General features: G+C 44.9%; 1 protein-coding gene across 15 annotated transcripts in view; it reads right to left on the reverse strand.

The window, feature by feature from the left end:
• LOC147019646 (tyrosine-protein phosphatase non-receptor type 12-like) overlaps positions 1-18,161 on the reverse strand; it is a 153,228-nt gene that overhangs the window by 88,521 nt on the left and 46,546 nt on the right. For 14 of the 15 annotated variants that reach the window (XR_015061471.1, XM_085894243.1, XM_085894238.1 and 11 more), the window contains exons 2-3: positions 11,047-11,155; positions 6,742-6,818 (exon numbers count right to left, since the gene is read on the reverse strand). Coding sequence is in view for 14 of the 15 variants with exons in the window: in XM_085894243.1 (XP_085750369.1) it covers positions 6,742-6,818; positions 11,047-11,155 (186 nt within the window). In the remaining variant the exon portion in view is untranslated. Of the gene's footprint in view, positions 1-6,741; positions 6,819-11,046; positions 11,156-14,977; positions 15,153-18,161 lie in introns of all 15 variants that reach the window. The other variant, XM_085894239.1, reaches the window with a different exon arrangement.

Here is an 18,161-nt window from a genome sequence, read left to right on the forward strand (position 1 = left end):
CTCCCACCAACAACAAAACGACCTCCATTTTTCAATTTGACTAACCCAGCTAACTCACTTTACTCTGACCCGGGGTCCCTTGGGCGGGAGTCACTCCTCCCCCAATCACTCATCGCACCATGCATTCATTCCCCATTCACTCCACTCACACAGACGCGCTGGCCTCACTCACTCAACAAGTACTCACCTCACAACTCACCAACTCTTCAACACACACACCGCTGAACTCTGCCATCCTCCTAACTACATCCCCTAACTAACTCGTGCTCCCACGTCGTCCCTTATACTACAGCACGTTCCTTTTAACACTACGTAGCTAAACTACGTCCCCTCTCCACATTCACTGTCTGTCACTGTCTCCAAAATAATCCCATAAATCAATTTCCCAACCTAAATCTGGCTACAATCCCTCTAACTAATCCATTCCACGGACTCCATGAGGACTTACCCCTGCCCCATGGAGTCGGTCTAGCTAAGCTAACCCTTCCCCCTAACTAGTTTCCATCCTGTGCCCAGGGTAAGGGGGTCTTCCACCCCTTGCCCAGGAATCCTGTACACCCGAAAGTGAGGCTTGCTTTTTCTTTTTTTTTTTTTTACATGCGCAGCGCCAGCGCGGCAACTCGCGCACTTTGCACCTGCCCGTGACGTCATGCAGCTGCACGTGTTCCTCGTCCCTCCTTGGACGGTACCATCCGGCAGAGATACCCCTCCTGCCGGATTCCAACCCCACGTGCAGCCATGGCGTCACCGTGCGCATAAAAAAAAAACACAAGCCCCACGTCTCGAGGGGTTCCCCACGCGAACACATGTGCTTTGCCCGTTGGAGCTTAACACACGATCGCGTGGAGAACCCGTCCGGTCCAAATCCATTTACCTGCCTAAACTTTGTCCGTCCGCGGGATCGGCAAATCCACCGCGTGCGTTTCCGGACCGGGACTTCACTCTCGCAAGCGAGCACGTGGTGGTCTCGTGCGTTGCACAGCACGAACCGCGTGCTCACTGCTGGGTGAACCCGGCACGGTCCGCGAAACAACTGCAGCCGCTACTCGGCTTTCTCTCCTCTGTCGCCATCTCCGTCTCCATTCCACACACGCATACCTGCGTGTTACGACGCACACAGTCCACACCATTAAACTCACACCGGGAGACGCGGCTGCGTGCTCCCGCATGCCAACCGACATCTCCCTCTCATACCGCTCTCTCACACACACGGTCTCCCTTGCACACAGCGACCTTGCACACGGCCGTTCACTCACGCGTGCGGGGGCACTCACCCGCGGTGCCTCACTCGCACTCCGTGCCTCATCCACACACGCGGGGGAACTCAACCGCGGTGCCTCATCCACACTGGCCGTTTCACTCACACACACGGCCTCTTCCACACATGGTGCCTCATCCACACACGGCGTGCCGGGAAGCACGCACTCCGGCACCATCGCCACCACACCACTCACACACGGGGTCGCTTCCACACACGGGGACGCACTCACGCCTTGCACCACACACACAGGGACAACCACACTGGGGATTCGTGTCCCCACAAGGGTCTCCGGGGCCTCTATACCCCCCAAGCTCTCCGTGCACCTGTCCACAGCACTCGTCCCCTCGAACTCGCAAAGCACGACCGAACTCACCTGGTCGTGACTCGCCTCAAGGGGGCAGACTCCCTCCCCTCGTTCCTGGAGGAGGCCATCCAGGTGCTCGCACCGGGTCCCAACACGCTCCGCGAGCTCAACCCCATTGTCCTCCACTACCTCCGTGTGTGCGTCACTTACCCCGTCCAATTCACCCTCTATCTCCCGTGTCTCTGCCAACTCTTCACCCTTTACCTCCCTTGTCTCAACTATTATTATTTCCTTTGTCGTCACCTCGTGTCTCGTCTCACACGTTTTGGTCTCCCCATTTAATTTTTCCCTCTTGGTCACCGTCGATTCCTCTGTCACGACCCTCGTCCAACACGCCCCCCGAATTATTTTTTCACCCGCCTCCACCGCGGGCCTGTCAGCCGTTGCACCCCCTTCCAGCTCGTTTGCTCCCACACGTGGAGTCGCCATTCCCAGCTCCCTGGTCACGGCCTTCATGCCCGCCTGCAGGCATCGGCCCATGTTCTGCGTCTCACCCCGTAGCTCTTTCATTTCTTCCTTCATGTTTGTTTCCATTCCGTTCATTTGTTGTGTATTTGCATCCAATTTTTGTGTATTCGCATCCATCTTTTCGTTCATTTGTTTGTTCATGCCTTTCATTTCGTTTTTCATTTCATTTGTCATTGCCGCCAGCATGGCGCATAGCTGGGCCATGTCGGGTGCGCTTGGGTGAGCCGTTTCGGCAGGGATCGGGGAAGGGTTTTGGTGGAGGGGGGAAGGGGAGGTGTCATACACCGCGGCCGCTGCCGCACCCATTTGGGGCTCTGGGTTCAGTTGGGCGAGTCCGTGTTCCTGCACAATCAACATTTCCTGCACGGGGATTCCATCCTGGACCATGGATTCTACATTACTATTACACATACCTAATCCACCCGGCACCCGCTCGCCTTGAGACGCCATCTTGCTTCTCGTGAAGGGTTAATTTAGCTCGCTCGTAATTTGGAGGGAATCGGGGGTCGCTTCTCTCACCCCTGGACCGATTCCCGTGAATTTAGCCGGAGACAGGAGAGCCCGTTTTCCTGTTCTCCGATACCAGTGCCGCGAGGAGGGCGATGAATTTGTATCGCACGACCTGACACCAGTGTTGCGGATTTTGCGCCCGCCGGCGTGCTGACGGCCACGTAACTCGAATCGCGGCACGTCGCCCACCGGACGGACAATCCAGTTGTGACCCTCTCGGACTAACGCCGGGAACCAGTCACGGGTGGACCTTTCGGTCTCACCGCGATCGAGCCAATCAGCCCCCGCGTGGGATAGGGTTGCTCGCCAAATTCGACCTACCTAAGTACCCACGCGGAGGGTAGACCGGGCGATCGCACCTCGCCGCAGGTCGACTTCGGACACGGGCCACTTAAGCGACCTGTTCCGTACTATCAGAATAACCGAGCGGTGTTATCGTCGACCTCGACGGTTCGATTAATTATCGGGCGTATTCAGCCCACTACCAACCCTTTACGTGAAGCAAGATGAGGATTCAATGAGAGAAATGACGAAGCGAAGCGGGAAACAGTTCAACACAAAGCACATTTATTCGCGGCACACGGGAAGCACACATATACAATTCCACCAAAAGCACACAGAAAAGAAAAACACAATTCCATTTACACAAAAAGCAAATATAAAAGCGAAGACACAATGCAGAGCTAATACCGACTACCGAGCACACGGCAACACATACAATTTTACTTCACAGACGGCGCCGACAACACATACCCAAAACCAAGGAAAAGAAATACCCTCAAGGATGAGGCGGGCCTGAGGCCGAGACCGGGTCGGGCCTACCCGTCTGGTGATGAGACGCGGAGCGGCGATGGTGCCTCAACTCCGCGGGCCTCGCGGGCGTGTCTGGTAGGGGGTGGGAAAGGGGCCCCCTTGGTCGCACTATCTCAGCGCGGGGGGAAACAGGAGGGGGTTGCTGATGCTCGGGGTATAGAGGATCTTTATTATCCCGCGACGAGCGTCTCCACCTCGGCCAGGTCGCGCTGTCGGCCTCCCTCGGGTGCAGCTTCCTGCACAACGCGAGCACCCCCTCGTCTGGTGTCACCGCCTTTCCACAGCTCCGTCCCCTCCGTTCCGACTCCAACGCACACGACGAGCAGCTCCACCGCCCGCGAAGTCTTGACTCTCTGTTTCCGACTCTCCTACTCTCCTACTCTCCGCCTCTCCGCCTCTCCTGTGGACTCTCCTGACTCTGCTCTTCTCCTCCTCTTCTGGACTTTCCGACTCTCCCGTCTCTGACTGACGAACACGGTCCTTTTATCCCCCCGTAGCTTCGCCTTTGACCCCCTCCCTTTGACCTTTCACCTCGCTCCCCATTGGCCCGAGAAAAAGTGGGCGTGAAGGCTTTTTGATCCATAAATTTGCATATATCGATCGCCCTGGGGGCAGGGCCAATTCGCCCCTCGCTCACCGATTGGAGGCAAAAAGTGGGCGTGTGTCGTTTTTGATCCGTTTTTGAAGCACAAAATCCGTGATTTTGTACACGCTGTTCGACGCGCGCCCTGCACGAGTCCAACACCGGTACCCACAGCGGGGCAAGAACGGTGGCGATGCTATGGTTGCGAGGTGTGACGGGAAGGTCGTGGCGGTTGTGGTGAAGCGGCGTTGTGGTTGGTGGTTGATGTTGTGGTTGTGGTGGTAATCATGGCGGTTGGTCCAAAATAAAGATAGCAAAAGAAAAACGGCTATCCTGAAGAGTCGCAGCACGCATAAATGACATGTATTCCCACTAGACAACGGGTTTGGGCCTAACTACACATATACTTGCCGAGATACCTCACCTAAGGGACCTGAATGGTGGTTTGCAAATTTGGTAACCACAACAATATACATATATATCTTCTTCTTCTTCTTTCGGCTGCTCCCGTTAGGGGTCGCCACAGCGGATCATCCGCATGATCCGCATAATGATTTGGCACATGTTTTACGCCGGATGCCCTTCCTGACGCAACCCTGGTCGCCTCTTACGACACAGGGATATGGTACACCTATTTTAACCGGGGTATACACCGGCCCAGTATACTGGTACTCATTTCACCGACCTCGGAAGGATGACAGGCTGAGTCAACCCCCTGGTGTATTAATTCAGTGGCCCAACGGGGCTTGAACTCAGGACCTCTTGGATCCCAAGCCGCTGCCCTAACCACTGCGCCAACACCAGGATTGGTATATATATATATATATATATATATATATATATATATATATATATATATATATATATATATATATATATATATATATATATATATATATATATATATATATATATATATATATATATATATATATATGCCATGCATCTCCCAATGTAAATTGAATTGACAGAGTTTAATAAATAAATGTGCCTGTACTTGCACTCTTCGGCATTTGACCTTTTGTCCCCGCCCAAAGTGGCGGGGCTAAATCTGACGATGCTCTCGCACCTCCGTGACATGTGGTGATCATAACTACAAAGTTTGGTGAATTTCTGCCCAACCGTTTAGAACATAGCGTGACAGACGGACAAACACACAGACACGATTACAATATCCCCCCGTTTTTTTTTTAAATGTGGGGATAAAATACCTCCCTCTGAAAAGGGGGAGAGAGAGGAAATGGCTTTTGGGAAAAAGTCAACAGCCTTAAGCGTAAAAGTGGTCAAATTGACGGCACAATTTGCAGCAACAAAGTGAATAGATTTTTCAAAGTCAGTCTTGAAGCATGTAACACATTGGTGAGGCAACAAAAGGTAAACAGTTGCACATATAACGTTGAAGAACACTGGAAGTTACGCCATCTTGAGCCATGCCAAAAAAGATGTACGAAGGAAGGTGCATTTCCTTGAGATCTGGAGAAAGAAACCACGTCCCGGTACTAATGCCGAGGACACACCACAGGAAAGAGCACATTGTCAACATCTTTAGTTCAGGAGTAATGTGCTTCAAATGTCAAAAGCCAACCAGGAAAAGCCATCTGTGGCTGACTAAGCCACCGAGGACAGACAGATGAGGACAAGGCAATGTATTTATATCAAGAGATCCATTATTAAGGAACATAATGGAACAAAAAGAAAAAAGAAAAAAAAAAAAAGGGGAAGCAACTTGTCTGCAGCAGCCAGTAATGCTTGTTCGTGTAAGTACTTTTTTGGCACACAGCCAACATGGCCACTGTTATCATGACGCTCGAGGTGATAATTGTGCAACAACCAGACTTGTGGAGATGATCTTCCACGGTCCTGGCCTGATGCCTGCATGACTTGGGTGAACAGGTGTGGATAAAGTGCAGAACCGCTACGATCAAGCGAGTGGAGAAAGCCTTTGTTGCCCAAAGTTTGGGTTTTGGCCATTGTATTTAGAACAGAAATCTCAGTTGGTGGTGGTGTGTGCTGTAACTGCGACCGTTAAACCTGCCATGCTGCGTCGACTGTACGGCCCCTGATAAAAGAAACCCTTTTCAAACCTGACCTACTCTACCAATTACATTTTAGGTTTCATATTGGTGCTTATGGTCATGATGCAAGGACGTTATCAAAAGGCGTCAGCAAATGCTCCGCATGACCAGCGATAGATGGCATAGGTCATAAGCCAGCACGATACAAACCAGGCACTCTGCATTACTCATCGTCACGATCTGGAGTGTCGTTGAAAATGCCAGTTTGAGCAACGTGTCGTCAAGTGATACGCAAAAAACTGGTGCATCGACCAGAAGGACATTGCCTGTGTTAACTACAGCCTAAGGCCTGGGTGCTTTGATAAGGTCTTGTGTGAAAGTGGCACAAGTAAATCTGAGAAGGGTATGAATCCAACGGTGATTACGAGCGTCTTCGGCGGTCGTTGACAAGGGGGCAATGATGACCCTTTCCCAGCCTTTTCTCAAATTGTCCGCAGTATCCGCTGCCAATCAATCGGTACAAGGGCTGTGACATTGGCAACACTAACACAATGACTTAATCAGGTCAAATACGCAAAAGCAATTGCACAAATGATACATTTTTCAATATCTGTTCATACAACATGATTTTGTCACGTCACCACTATGTCTGTGTTCCTCGAGCCCTTGAGACTGGCAAAGTCAACACCTACTAATTCAAGCACTTTCAGTCAAAAAGCATACCCACCTTCATAAAGTTGGCGTTTATGTAGTCCGCATTTGCTTCTGCTACCGGAAGTGTTAGTTTCACCCGTGTGTGTTCAACTATGAGGAGAATGAGGTATCGAGGGTGAGGGAGGGGGAGGGAGAGAATGGCAAAACACGTGAGCAAATTTACTGAACACACCTGTCTGTGCTCCCAGAAAGAATCAACTCCGAACTTCCTGAATACCAAAAGTGAAGCTTGCATTTTGAAATGAAAAATTGAAGCTGATGAGCATGTCAGTTTGGCAAACTAAATGAAAGGAAACACAAGGGGTGGAGGAGAGTTGAATTCGGTAGGGAAATGGGTGAGGGCAGGAGGGGGAATCAGAATCAGCATTTGGGTTCACGAATTCAGATTGCAGACATGTAGGGAAAAAAAAATAATAATAATAAACGGAAAGGGAAACCTCCTGAAACCTGAGTCATTGTTCTGACCACAAATATGCAGTCAAAACTGCCATAAAAATCTATTTGTCTTTTGTGATTAGTCGCTTACACAGGTACAATCTATAGAACTTTCAAACTATGACTCTTGGTCAACCACATTCCCAAACAGGCCACAGAAGGCAGATTTACCTTCGATCTTGTAAAAGCTCCTCAACTTATCATGGCATGCAAGGATTTGGTCATTAAGATGGGGGGGGGGCTAAAGGAATATGATTCATTACTGTGGGATAACGCTTTTATGATATACCTCACCGTCATCAGGGCTGTTTTGGGGCTGGCAGAATGGCTTCGAGGTACGCGCACGCATCTCTAAGCTGTCTAGCCCGAGTTTGAATCTTGACCCAGCGATAAACTGTCATCCTCGTGCTTTACGGGGAGGGCAATTTATCAATGTATGCCGTCCCTCGGATGGACGTGAAACGGGCATCCTGTCTGGCAGCAGTGGTTGGTTGACGTTAAAGATCCCATGGTGTCTTTCGTGAGGAGTAGGCGAGCTATCGCCGGCATCGTAACCAAATTCCAGATTCCTGCCCCAACTAGCAAAGGGCATTGCATCACCAGAGGAGGAGGAGAGAAGAAGACAAAGGATGAGGAGGATAAGAAGGAGGAGGAGAGGGAGGATAATGGGGAGGATAATGGGGAGGGGAAGGAGAATGGTGAGGAGGGGGGCGGGGGGAGAAGAAGATGCTGTTTTAGATTGCATTCATCAATTAAAAGCCCAGAATCTATTGCTTTTACATCAGAAAGAGGTCACTGACCTCTTCGTCGTCTTCCAACAACGTATCCTAATCTTGTAGCCATCCATCCCAAGGAGCATTAATCTGACAAAGCTATGAGGAATGAATGAAGGAAATAGAACGTTTTACATTCGAGTGGAGGCTATTACTTGGGGATCAGACACAGACGCCCTTAATATATATATAATTCACGGATCGATGTTTGTGTGTTTATATTTGTTTGGCGCGCTACTCTTCCAACAGTTCTGGGCTGATTGCATCCAGACTTGATACATAGGATCAGCATGACCCCAATTAATGTATAGAGGTGTTTTTTTTTTATCTTTTCCAGTGGTCTTGGGATGGAATGGGGGGGGGAGGGGCACAAATTCTCCATGTAAATGTGTATGATTTAGCACTACTGTATTCCTGTCCCCATGTTTTCTTGTGCAATAAGATGTTTTGAATTATAAGCAGTAGGTATGTTTTATAATTATAAGGAGTAGGTATGTTTTTCCTTCATGCACATAACACGGGTTATTTAATTTTTTGCCTATACAGAGCTGTCAGGTGCCTATACACCACGAAAATAAAGGTATGCGTCAGAAGAACATGTTGCATGCTTCGAGCAAGATCACCCGGAGGGCAGGTACTCAGATAGTTTAAGATAACGAAGGGTTGAGACAAAATAAATGCATAAGAGTTCTCTAGCAAAAGGGAGGGTGACAGGACCAGGGTCCAGATTTAATGTAAAAAACAGAGGAGAGTTTGAACTATAGCAATACGAGGGTCGTTTTCACTCGGTGAGTAGTTACCTCCGAGTTATGCGAGTAGTTACGTTTTCACCCATCTGTCTGTTTGTCTGTCAGCAGGCGATCGCAAAACGTTGTGGACGGATTTGGACGAAACTTGGTGGACAGATTGGGTGTGTGACGAGGCCAAATTTTGTCGATTTTGGTGAAGATCCAGATCCGGATAAGGATCCGATAATTTTTCAAGCGATTCTTCACCACCGAGTGATAGGGCCAAAAAACGATATCTCAAAAAGTTGAGGATGGATTTGTCTGCAACTTGGTTGAAAGGTTGGGTGTGTGACAAGAACAAGCCAATTCTATTTTGGTGGAAGGTATGCATGTAGATCTGGCCTATCAGTGGGATACAAAACGTAAACTATTCAGCCTGCTGGAGGCATGCGCTCTACCGAGTGCCATTCGAGTTAAGGCTTGCGATCATCTCCCTGGAAAGGTAAGGGCAGCAGAAACAGTGGATAGGTTTAAATTTGAGTAATGGTGTGTATCTGGAAGCATTGGGGATACAAGGGCACATGGATATTGCCAGAACCGGTAGGTAGTTGTGGGGATGGGTGATTGTGTGCAGGTGTAAAGATTGTGAGAGGGTCTCGTGAAAAGGCAAATATACTGTCAGTGTTTGTCGATTCCTCACCCTAAAACGACATTCATCCAACTCTCACACTCTCCCCTCCCTGAGCCCCCAACCCTCTCACATTATAAAAAAATGTTCATAAAGTCCATGTGGAAATTTAAACTCAAACAACTTTGGATATACATGCAATAAAAGCAATCTGTGAAAGGCATATAAAAGCATAACTTGTACCATTCTTACTCAATGCAGTTCATAGTTTTTGGCTTCAATAGAACCATTTATCTTTCATAATAAATCATTCAATCGATGACAACCATTTCCAGTTGCTGCTGAGTGATTTCATGAAGTTTGTGATCACAGCCCTTAAGAATGTGTTTTTGATGAGTAAAACAACAGTTTTACATAGCCCCATGAAATGTACTCCAATGGGGACAGGTCAGGCGAATGAGAGGACCAAGCAATTTAAACTTGTATGTGGTTGTTAATTTAAGTGCAGAATTAGCGGTCTGCGTGGTCGGCACAAGAGAAAAAAAAACAAGATTGTTCATTCATCTGTCGTGAAAGATGAAAAAGTTCGGACGTTTTGAGCTCTACACTGTGTCGAAGCAAAAGAGGCCAAAAAATTGCAGGTCATTCAACAACTGTCACACATTTGAAGCATAGTGTCAGGGAGCACAGACTCGCTGGAAGAAGGTGCTATCTGAAAGAATTGTCATCGTCTCGGGACAAATAAATTCTGCAGTATTAGAACGTAATATTCACCAATTACTGCTGTTTCTTCAAAAAAAATGAAGGAACAATAACGTGCGACTTCCTACGAACACACCAGACTTACTGAGGTTTTCTTGTAAGCATGTTCAATGTTCATGCAATTTCACTTTGAGAATTTTGTGCGTTGTTTATTGCTGGATGCCGAGTTCACCGGGCGCACATTGCAACTACTTTCAAATGCTTTCTGGACGACGGCCACAACCTCCTCGCTCATTTGAAGAGTCCCGAATGGTGGTTTTCATTCACCAACCCAGATTAATATGTGTTCCCCAAGAAGGAACTTCAATGCAGGAGGAGGCAATTCGGCCCATTAAAGCCTGTACTCGAATTTCCAACTTATGGTCATTTGTTCGTGCTCTACCCTTTTGTAAATGCTGAGCGTCAAGCAAGGAAGCAGCACATACCTTTTTTAAAGTCTTTGGTATGACCCGGTCGAGGAGTGAACCCCCCAACCTCCTAGACGCAGGGCAAACACTCTAACCATTTACCCCACTGAGTCTGGTTTCTTTAAACTTTTTCATCAAATTATTGAGTTCCTATGTGGTGGAGCTTTCCTGTAATGAGCATTGAATTTTGTTCTCACAGTTGTTACAAACTTTTGCTCTACTTGCCATAGAACACAGTTAACCTTTTCTTCCACTGTCACCATTTTCAATCAGTTTCAACATCCAAAAGGAAACGAAGGAAAAAAACAAACAAACAAACAAACATTAACATCAACAAAACGTTTTGAAATATGCTTCCATACGCTGTTTAGAATTTGCTTCTATCGTGTGAACATCCAAGATTATTGATGTTTAAAGTAGCAGACTTTATAAACAGCCTGTATGTACAAATAATGGCCTGATAATGTCCCTGTGCTTGCCCCACTGTTCTCCTTGCAAAATCTCCAGACCAATGCGCATGTTCTGAAACGTGCTAGAAAGTACCACCAGACCAGTTAAAAGCTCTTTCAGAAAGTCAATACTCACAAGGAAGGATATCTTTGTAGCGATTCTTTTTGGTGTTGTCCTCATTTTCTCCTGCTGTTGTCAAGTATATGCGCTCAGTTCGGTACCGCAGCGACTCGCGTCTAAGTTTCTGTTGGACAAAATAAGGGTGGTTAATGTCTGCATGGAAAAGACACTGCAATCAGAGAGGTAGGAATCAAAGAAACTATACACATTTCACACGAGGCATGCTTGCTTACCCATCGCTTCGCTGACGGATTTAATCAAGACAGCATGTTGTACGTCACAAACATATGACACGTCAATCTATGAATCTCAATGAGGATGTAAAAAATTAAGTGAAACATGCCAAAAATGATATTATTTATATAACACATCATCGTCATGCTCCTTCCGTATGCTTTCATTTATTTTTATTTTTTTCTATTGCTTTGAGAAGCATTACTATGGATCATTTTGTGTGCTCCTTCAGTGTCTTTACAAAGGGTTTTGTTTATCGTGGAGTAATAAATGTTAAGGATGGAATAGCTACGTTGAGCTCCCGTTCCAGAGCTTCTTCCTCAATTCCAGAAAAAGGGGCTTTTTAGAGAAGGCATCTTTGAAATTAAAAACAGACGCAAATTTTTGTTGCAAGTAAATCGATTATTACCTTCCCAACAATACCATTTTTAATCATTATACACCAGCAAGAACATCTAAGCATTAAGGTCGTGCTGCTTGCTCGTCTTTGTGACACACACACACACACACACACACACACACACACACACACACACACACACACACACACACACACACACACACACACACACACACACACACACACACACACACACACACACACACACACACACACACGCGCACGCACGCACGCACACACACCTCCTTTTAGCAATAGATCTCTTAAGACGAGCAAGGAAAATCTATCAAAGGCAATTTTTCACCATACAGAAGAAAAGGAATCGAGCAAAATAGAAACACAAAGTAACCAGAGAGTTGGTGTCAAAGCCACCGAATGCTCGCCTGTTTATACATTTATCAGACTAGTCTAATAATATTTTTAATAAAGTATTGCAGTGAAGTCTGATCCAAATAATTTTAAAACAATATATGTATTTGTATATTGTAATCAGTAAAAAATAGTGTGGTAGATAAAAACATTGGAAAGGAAATAACTTGCACCAAAAACTTTAACATTTTCACGCTGACGCTCACGCCAGGGGTATCGCTAAAGCTCTCTGTTCTTCGAACAGGCGAGCTAAAAAGCACAGGCAAGGAAAAACAAAAAGCAACTCCAAAATGTGCTTCAAATTAAAACATACGTCACCTGTTTTACAGTACTGTGCCGCAAAGGATTCCCCAGGCACCCACAAATTACCCTTTAATCATTTCTGGGGTTCTGTTTCAGGAAAAAGTAAGATGAACCAGTGGCCTTACCGAAACTATTACATTAAAGCACAAAAACAATCATGAGATATATAATTCGAGAAGCATCCGTTTACCTCTGCCACCAAAGGTGGACGGAGGTTATGTTTTCACCCTTGTCTGTTTGTCTGTGAGAAAGACAATCTCAAAAATTTATGAATGGATTCGGACAAAATTTAGTGGACAGGTTGGGTGTGTATGTGTATGTGTATGTGTATGTGTATGTGTATGTGTATGTGTATGTGTATGTGTATGTGTATGTGTATGTGTATGTGTATGTGTGTGTGTGTGTGTGTGTGTGTGTGTGTGTGTGTGTGTGTGTGTGTGTGTGTGTGTGTGTGTGTGTGTGTGTGTGTGTGTGTGTGTGTGTGTGTGACAAGGACAAATTGATTCGATTTTGGTGAAGATCCGGATCCGAGACTTCTTTTGGTGATTCTTCACCATTGAGTGATCGGGCCAAAACGATATATTGCACGATATCTAAAACCATTATTATGGACAGATTCGGACGAAACTTGTTGAACAGGTTAGGTGTGTGAAAAGGATGAATCAATTTGATTTTGGTGAAGATCTCGATCTGGATCCTGACACAATAATTTTTTTTATTTTCTAAGTGATTTTTCACCATTGAGAGGTGGGGCCAAAATGATACATAGCACAATATTTCAAAAAGTTGTGGATGAGTTATGGCAAAACTTACAGGATGAGATGGTTAGTTGACGAGAACAAGCGATTAGACTTTGGTGTGTGACAAGGACGAATAGTCAAGTTGCAGATCTGGCCCACCAGTGCGATACAAAACGTAAACTGTTCAGTCTAACGGAGGTATGCGCTCTCCTGAGTGCCATTCTCGTTGTTGGTGTGTTGGTTTGACTTCTACGCAGAGTCCTGAACTGCTGGACGGAATGAGTTGAAAACTGATGGTTGTACTCGGTTGTGCCCGGGAAGGTTTTAGGTGGTAAAAAAATAATAATTCATAGTCCCGGGGGGTTCATGGTATGAAGAGCAAACATTTACTCTCTGTAAATGTTTATTGTAAAGTGCGGCTCCTGATGGAGGAGCATGTTACAAATCTTCAAGTCTCAAATTCTGGGGAAATTAACTTGTCTGTAAAGACAGGTTCTTCACTTAGTACCATCAAAACACGAACTATAAACTACCACACAACAGCCAAGCAGGGGTTACCGGAAGGAGGCATTCTGGTTACTAATAATGGAAGTTTCTTATACGAGCCCAATTAAGCCTGGAAACACCTCATCAGCTGCATCTTGCCCCAAGCTGGAAAATCTGGCTCTGTTCAAAAGTTGTTCCTAATGGACAACCAATGTTGACATACACATCCTTTATACCTTCCTTTCAACAAAGTTTTCTCAATGCTTGGCAAGCCTTCACAATTATTGACTTTACCACATATAATGGAACGAACCACTGTTTCATAACACTCTATTTTCAAAGTTTAGAAAATGATAGAATTTTCATTTAAAATTTTATTACTCACTTCCTCTATTTCAAAGATTTACAACTAAAAAATAATATAAAATAAACTATATCAGTAATCGGTGGCTAAGTGTTACTAATATTGCTTCAACTACTGGCATGGGATCTTGCCGAAGAAATGAATGGCTATTGCAATCAGTTATTCGTCCTTAACGTATGTAAAAAGTGAAGTGGAATCCTTCCAGAAATCCTTCAGAGTTGCAGTCGGTCTGCCATCCTATCCCTTTCCCTAATCTTCAACTATATGGTCCTAATGGTTAATAACCTTTGAAATTTAACTTTTCCTCTCTCTGGCAACAACCATAAAATCTTATTTTTACAATGTTTGAAAGCACTTTTTCCTTCCTTATCTACCCTTGTACCTTGTGAGTGGTCCACAATTTTGGCACATACTCCTCATTTTTGCACAAATTGGGGATGCCATTATAGAACCCTGTGCCAAAACATGTAAGTGATCTCCAATGGAGATCTGCACACTGGATATTTAAGACAAAATCTCTTTCACGATTCTTTCACAGGTTATGAGCGTACAGTGTCCCTTTTTCAGAGAGATCGAAACTTTGATTCACTTATATTACCCCTTTCAAACTACTTACCCAGGGGTATACTTACCCTGCGATTCTGTACCCCTTGGCTCAATCCCTTCAACACCTGTTTCGCTAACCCCAGAGTATTTCAGTGCCTTTGCAGACTATTACGTTCGTGAATACCGTCCCATGAATCGAGCTAGAACCAATGCTTTACTTTACCATTGCCATATGTGCAGTACTGTCACATTTGGGTTAACATAGAAAATGGCACCCTTCCCAAAAGTACGCTTGCCATTTTTCTCTTGATTTTTAAGATTTTGCGAAGGGCTATATAGTCCAGCCAGTGCAAGTAATGCTGGCGACAGCTTTGAAGATTAAAAAAATGTTTAAAGTGCTGTTTGAGACTTATCAAAGACAGCTGTGGCTATTTTTTGCGGGTTGTGTTGCCCATGGCTTCGGTAGCCAATATACTACACCCCCACCCCCACCTCCCCACTTACCAACCTCAAGTCGTCAACCTCCCCTTCCAAACCCGTTTTGGGCATACCGCCTGACAGAAGATCACCAAAGTTCTCTCCATGCCAACCTAGCACCTCCAGGCACCTATCCCTCTCTCCATCACTTCTTCAACTCCAAACCAGCCCCCTCTCTCCACACTCCGCGTAGCTTTGCTTTCTGCAATTTCCATTCAGTATTTCTCACAGCATTTCATTCTGTTTTCCCATTCGATGAACCATAAATCAATAGTTTCAGTTTCACTTTTTAACATCAGTTTCACCTTGAGATATCAGTTTCAATTCATCATTGCAACTTGTGATGCACGAAAAAAAAGGTATCAAAAATGATTTTTGTGGGAATGTTTTTTATTTTCTAAGGAGTCTAGATGGGTCTGAAGGTCTGACGGGTCAAAAGGATCTAAGGGGTATAGAGTGTCTAAAGGGTTTTGAGGGTCATAAAGGGATCGAAACCATTTTAAGGGTCTAAGGGTCTGAAATGGGTTTAAATGTTTAAAGGGCTCTATGGGTGAAAGAGCAAAATGGGTCTGAGGTGTCCAAAGGGTCTGAAAAGTGTCAAATAAAGTATATAGGTCTCAAAAGGGTCTCAATGGGTATGAAGGGGTCTAAATATGTAAATGGTCTAACTGGTTTTAAGGGTCTAATGGTGTCTACAGGCCACACAGGGTGTAAAGGAATGAAGCTGCAGTGAAGAAATTACCTAATTTTAGTAAATAAATTAACTCTGGACTGGAACAGCAATAATGGGTCAAAATGATCTCACGACCGCTTAAAACGCCTATTTAGGTTTATTGTGGATAAAAATTTGATCGAAGAAAGTTCATTCGTAATTAACCTTGGGAGCTCAAAGCAGTAAGGTCACAAACAAACGTTTTGTTTTTATAGAGATAGAAGAGATGGACAACATTATTTCCTGTTCCAGCCTCTTCTTCCTCGCTCTTCCTATTCTCAGGGAGGTAGCATCACTTTTTTCTTCCATCGACTTGCTTACAGTGAGATCTCTCGGCAAAGCCATGGGTAATAGAGAAAAGCTCGATCAGAACCTCATTCAAGGTTACAAGTTATGAATGTGAGAAAATGACTGTTTAAAACCCCTATAGTCCGGGAGCCAACCTGTGTACGAGGCTGTTTTAGGGTTGGACCTTACAGCCTCTGCTATAAAATTTTACACCCCCAGGATGTTTAGATATATGTTTGCAGTTCATGAAAACCAATGTTGGCAATTCATAAGCTCTTGCGAAAAATTTTGGCGGACGTTTTTGTTTGAGGAAGATTTGAAAAATTTGATAAAACAGCAATTGTCAATAAAATTTCTAAAAAAATTAAAAAATCACATTCATGAAAAATAAATGTGAACTAAATGTAAGAATTCAATCAGTGCATTGTAAAATGACAAAAAAAATTGCCTTTGTGGAAGTAAACCTCGTAAAAGTACATAATTTTGTGAAAAATGCCTTAAAAATAACGTTTTTTGAAGATGGCCTTTAGAACTTTTCTTATCATAGGCAGATGCTGCATTAGAATACTAATTTCTCTTAATGTGATATGAACATGGTATCCATGGCTAATTAAAACAGCAAATTTGAGTGAGTTCTATCAATTTTTAAAGAGAAAATTAACATTTTTTCAACCAAAGTTACCCCTACCCCCAAAATCCTCTTACTCTATTGAACACAGTTTGGTTAAGGTTTGCTGGATCCAGGTTGGGTACTTCACAGTTCACTCTTCCAAAGGAAAATTCAATGGTGTTTGGAGTGACATGGCCCTGGAGCAGACATACAACAATGAAGGGAAGACATCTCTGTTCAAAGGCATATCTCAGGCACCAGCTGCTCGAGATAAATATGTGAAGACAGCACCATTTCTCACAGCTGTATCAGAGAACATAAAGTCTATGGCTAATCTAGGCCAACAGGAATCTACTCATCATGGAGAAACACATAAGCAGGCAACAGAAGAACATATGCATGTTGAGGAGATCAAAGAAAGTGATATGCCAGCAGATGATAAACCCATTCCAGTGTAACAACCAAGTGGATCTGCTCAATAGAGCAACTGGTGAGAAGGATGCTTCAAAAGACTTGGTCCATGCTCAAGCTAAGGGCATGGAAGCCATTATGAAAGCAGAAGAGGTGGTCTCTATTAAGATTGAACCACTGAAGCTGGTAACTTTCTCCTCACAGAAGAAATCAAACCCATCAAGGAAACAGAGTTTAATCAGGATCTATCAAGATGAGACTGCAACTACACGTGTGTTGTGTTTCTATCGAGATGCCGACCCAGTCACAAGACAGATTGCATTTTCCCATGAGTGGACAGACTATCCATCATCCCTGTTTGAGGTTGATCCACGCTTAGCACAGGGGTTTGTAATGCGCAAAGGCAACAAGTCTGATTTCGTGGCAGTGCTAATTGAGCTAAGTGGCAGTGCTAAGAAGCTGAGCAGGATGTTGTTTTACAGCTGCCATCATTACCACAGAGTGACCTATACACAGTTTATCTGGTAGACACAATGGCATTTGTAAATAAATACCAAAAAATGGGTGCAAAAACATTTGGTGAACTTCCCCAGCTGTATCTTCGCATAGCTCCTGCAGTTGAAACCTGAAATGTGCAACTGTGTCAACATCATTGGTGATCAGTATGATTTTGATCATAGCCATACTTTGAAGGGTGATGAGCAGCAGAGGAGAAACCAGACAGACCAGGCAAGACAATTCTCACCATCCAAGAGTCTAGAAATTCCGGACTGGAATTTACTCATGAAGAATCCAAGAAATAAAGGAAATCTTCAGAACTTCATTGGCACTTCCCCTTTGTGAGAGTCCTGAAGCTATTCCGGATGGAGTGACCATCATTCTTGGTGGTATGATGGAAAACAAAGGTCACAATCTTTCCATCACATCAGCATCAAGTTCAGTTCTGGACTTACCTTGTGAAGAACATGAAGAGGCAGACACAAGGATTATTGCTCATCTTGCATATTGTGTGGAATATCTTGATCACCATCAAGCTGTTGTGCATGCAACAGATACAGATATAATTATGCTGTGTATATATCACTTCTGCTGCTTGAACACATTGCAAGAACTCTGGATACAACGGCAGAATCAATACCTACCTATTCATGAGCTGGTAGAAGTGTTGAGCAAGAAGTACCAGAAAATCC

The sequence above is a fragment of the Eptatretus burgeri genome, chromosome 9 (genome assembly GCF_056783735.1).
Source record: "Eptatretus burgeri isolate ZD-2024b chromosome 9, Ebu_testis_v1, whole genome shotgun sequence".
Lineage (NCBI taxonomy): Eukaryota > Metazoa > Chordata > Myxini > Myxiniformes > Myxinidae > Eptatretus > Eptatretus burgeri.